The 4,224-nt window shown below is 37.8% G+C and overlaps 1 protein-coding gene across 1 annotated transcript; it reads right to left on the bottom strand.

Annotated features, from left to right (window-relative positions):
* Positions 1-247: 247 nt before the first annotated feature.
* On the bottom strand, positions 248-2,271 carry LOC147860892 (uncharacterized). The gene is made up of 4 exons (XM_087323741.1): positions 1,713-2,271; positions 863-1,063; positions 585-752; positions 248-459 (listed from the first exon to the last, which is right to left on the bottom strand). Exons 1-4 carry the CDS (start codon positions 2,044-2,046, stop codon positions 359-361), a joined length of 804 nt encoding a protein of 267 aa, XP_087179867.1. The 5' UTR covers positions 2,047-2,271; the 3' UTR covers positions 248-358.
* Positions 2,272-4,224: the final 1,953 nt, after the last annotated feature.

Raw genomic sequence — 4,224 nt, 5'->3', positions numbered from 1 at the left:
CATTTAGTAATACTTATCATATCACTTGTGCATACTTCTTTAGCTTGGAATATGACAACCACGTTTACTTGTATTGACAAGCTATTTTGTAAAGAACTAAATAACATAGTTTGATGCAACAGAGTACATTAAGTAATATTCGTGTGAGAACAATCGGAGAATACATATTTCACAAGACAAAAATGAATGAATGCCAAGATTAATTCTTCGCTAGAAAAAATGTCCACATTCTATCCTCGCTTTCAAATAAATCTACATTCGATATAGAGAATAGTCTTTCTGATGCAACACCACACGTTTTCTATTGAACATGAAACTCTCGATCCAAGTGGGAATTTCTCTTCCAAAGACTTGATATCTATTTTAAGTTCATCAAACCTATTCGATCATTCAATTGCATCCTGGCTTCAGCATTTGTGTGATAGTCATGCAGTAAACTCAGCATAGTCTTCGTTGAACCTGAAGATTCACCAAAACTTGCATGTGTTAGTGACTCCTGGAAACTACGACAATTAATACACAACTTTACAATGGAAGCTTTCACTACAAAAATGTATGGTGTATATAGTTTAATCGAGGCGGACTTTGCATTCCACTCATTCTATAAGCTTTCGATTGCAGAGAAGACTTCGGAAGGCTTTCTTTTGAAAGGCCATTCCGATGATTGGTTCTTCCAAATGCAACTTTATCTGAATATGGGCTAGCTGACTTACTGCGATCCTTCTTCATTTCTTGATCAAAGAAAGATTGACCTATCATCATGAACCAACTCCTCCATTGGATTACACAGATTTGGTGATCAAGTGATAATATGGAATTACAGATATGCATAAATAAATGGGTTAAAAGAAAGCTAACTCACCTCTTGGCGAGAGTCTAGAAATGCCGCACACTGAGAGTCTAGGACTACATATTTTTACGAGCTCTGGGTTCATGACATGTTTGTTTGGACATTGAAGCTCCTTTAAATAGGCTTCAGATCCTCTGCTTACAAGATTGACAAGCAATTGGGATTGCATTTTTGACTCATTGCTCAATGGAATATCAATATTATTTCCATATCCTGCACCCATTCGCGATCCAACTGAATTTTGTTAAAAGGAAACGTGAATTTACTTTACACACTTAGAACATGCAATGATGGAATGACCATCACAACAATTGCATTTTGTGGCAAGGAAGTACTTTCCATAGAGCTTGCTGCATACCCAATAACGTTTATCAATGACGTAACAATTAGAATATGTTCAAACAATGCATGTTTTCTAAGGTTCACTGTATACTCAATAACATTAAAGGCCTGGCCATACAAAATCTGTCACTAATTTCATTTGGGCAAATGATTTTTGTTGAAAATCCCTTTCCCATCCTAAACATTATCATTTTGGGCTTTAAATTTGTTGTTATTGTTCTTCCTCCTTGCCACCATATACACGACTAGCAATCCACAAGAAAATCCTAGTTTTTCAACGTCAGTCTTTGATATGTATTTGGTCTTTCTTCCTCTGTACTAGTACATCCACAAAGAAACAACTTCTTTTTCTATTTCAAACCTTGCAAACTTGAGCTATCTCAAATATTTGTTTTAGACATTTCCTTACTCTGGGTTAGAACTAATACTACAATTGATTCTTAATAATACATTTCAAATGCACAACAAGACTTCACAACAAAAAATATAAGTAGATGCATACAAAGATTCACAGACCAACCTGATGGAAGGGGGGATGAACTCGGTCGATAAGTGGGCATGAAGTCCATCGCTCGACTGTAGAATCTGAATGATACGGGAGTGCCAGAGGTGTCAGTATTGGTATGAGCAATGGTATTGGTATCAGTATTGGCATGAGTATAAGCATTTGTATAAGTATCAGTATTGGTATTGGATTTTTTGGCTAATATAATGTAAGGTTTGGAATTCCAATGATGGTTTCGGATTTCCCGGAGGTGCTCTACTTTTTTGTGCCATTGATCTAAATTTGTTCTAACACGCAGAGAACCTTGAATTTGTTTAGCATGCATGGGATGATAGGTATACATTCCCATGAAACCCTAATCAATATGAGGAAACTCTAAAAAAAACACAGAAACCTTGAATTTGTTTAGCATGCATGGAATGATAGGTATACATTCCCATGAAACCCTAATCAATCTGAGTAAACTCTAAACAAAAAACAGATACCTTGAATTTGTTTAACATGCATGGGATGATAGGTATGCATTCCTATGAAACCCTAATCAATCTGAGGAAACTCTAAAAAAAACACAGAAACCTTGAATTTGTTTAGCATGCATGGGATGATACGTATGCATTCCTATGCAATCCTAATCAATCTGAGGAAACTCTAAAAAACACACAGAAACCTTGAATTTGTTTAGCATGCATGGGATGATAGGTATGCATTCCTATGAAACCCTAATCAATCTGAGGAAACTCTAAACAAAACACAGAAACCTCGAATTTGTTTAGCATGCATGGGATGATAAGTATACATTCCAATGAAACCCTAATCAATCTGAGGAAACTCTAAAAAACACACAGAAACCTCGAATTTGTTTAGCATGCATGGGATGATAGGTATACATTCCCATGAAACCCTAATCAATCTGAGGAAAATCTACAAAAAACACAGAAGCCTCTCGCAACTCACAAGAAAACATCATCAATGCTAAGTGAGGGTAGGAAACCTAATTCACGAAATGATTCTAATATAACACAGGAAATCGTTCCACATAAGACGAGCAAACAAGAAAGCCTGACGAATCACAAGAAACCCCGGATGAAAATCACAGAAGAATGTGGAAGAGAAAAGGAGCAGATTTAATATATGCTTTTATGGAAGAAAGACGATTACAAACGAAAGGACGTGCAATCAAAGAATCGAACAGAAAATGAAAGAATTTTGAAGAGGAGACAATGGGAAATACCCAAAGCTACCCCTGAGTTTCCCTTAATTTCCACATACATGCCCCTGGAGGGGGGGGCATCTGGAGAAATAAAGAAAACACGAGTATTTTTTGAAGCCTCGAATATATGTACTATAACCAGCCCGCCCTGATGAAATGCAGAAGTACAGAAAGAAACAACCCCATATCCATATATCCTTGTGATGCAGAAGGAATATCAGACAGCCCCCCATATCCATTTGATCCACAAGAATGATCGAGCAAAAACTCCATATCCAGATCCTTGTGATGTAGACGGAATATCAGACAGCCCTCCATATCCATTTGATTCACAGGAATGATCGAGCAAAAACTCCATATCCAGATCTTTGCGATGCAGACGGAACATCAGACATATCCATTTGATTCACAAGAATGATCGAGCAAAAACTCCATATCCAGATCTTTGCGATGCAGACAGAACATCAGACAGCCCTCCATATTCATTTGATCCACAAGAATGATCAAGCAAAATCTCCATATCCAGATCTTTGCGATGCAGACGGAACATCAGACAGCCCTCCATATTCATTTGATCCACAAGAATGATCAAGCAAAATCTCCATATCCAGATCTTTGCGATGCAGACGGAACATCAGACAGCCCTCCATATTCATTTGATCCACAAGAATGATCAAGCAAAATCTCCATATCCAGATCTTTGCGATGCAGACGGAACATCAGACAGCCCTCCATATCCATTTGATCCACAAGAATGATCAAGCAAAAACTCCATATCCAGATCCTTGTGATGCAGACAGAATATCAGACAGCCCTCCATATCCATTTGATCCACAAGAATGATCAAGCAAAAACTCCAGATCCAGATCCTTGTGATGCAGACAGAATATCAGACAGCCCTCCATATCCATTTGATCCACAATAATGATCAAGCAAAAACTCCATATCCAGATCCTTGTGATGCAGACGGAATATCAGGCAGCCCTCCATATCCATTTGATCCACAAGAATGATCAAGCAAAAACTCCATACCAATATCCTTGTGATGCAGACGGAATATCAGACAGCCCTCCATATCCATCTGATCCAAAAGAATGATAAAGCAAAAAACCCCATATCCATATCCTTGTGATGCGGAAGGAATATCAATCAGCCCTCCATATACATCTGATCCAAAAGAATGATCAAGCAAAAACTCCAGATCCAGATCCTTGTGATGCGAAAGGAATATCAAACAGCCCCCCATATTCATCTGATCCAAAAGAATGATCAAGCAAAAAACACCATATCCTCTCTGAACTTGCAAAACGAATCTAA

The sequence above is a fragment of the Azolla caroliniana genome, unplaced genomic scaffold, assembly GCF_043228905.1.
Source record: "Azolla caroliniana isolate FFs.n. ecotype wild unplaced genomic scaffold, voAzoCaro1.0.p SCAF_8, whole genome shotgun sequence".
NCBI classification, from domain to species: Eukaryota; Viridiplantae; Streptophyta; class Polypodiopsida; order Salviniales; family Salviniaceae; genus Azolla; species Azolla caroliniana.
This window is presented reverse-complemented; position numbering and strand designations above follow the sequence as displayed.

Coding starts and splice junctions, on each gene's coding strand:
- LOC147860892 (XM_087323741.1), bottom strand. CDS start 2,046: ATGGGAATGTATACCTATCATCCCATGCATGCTAAACAAATTCAAGGT. Junction 1,064..1,712: donor TTCATCCCCCCTTCCATCAG/GTTGGTCTGTGA, acceptor GAATGGGTGCAG/GATATGGAAATAATATTGAT. Junction 460..584: donor TAGAATGAGTGGAATGCAAA/GTCCGCCTCGAT, acceptor GTGAATCTTCAG/GTTCAACGAAGACTATGCTG.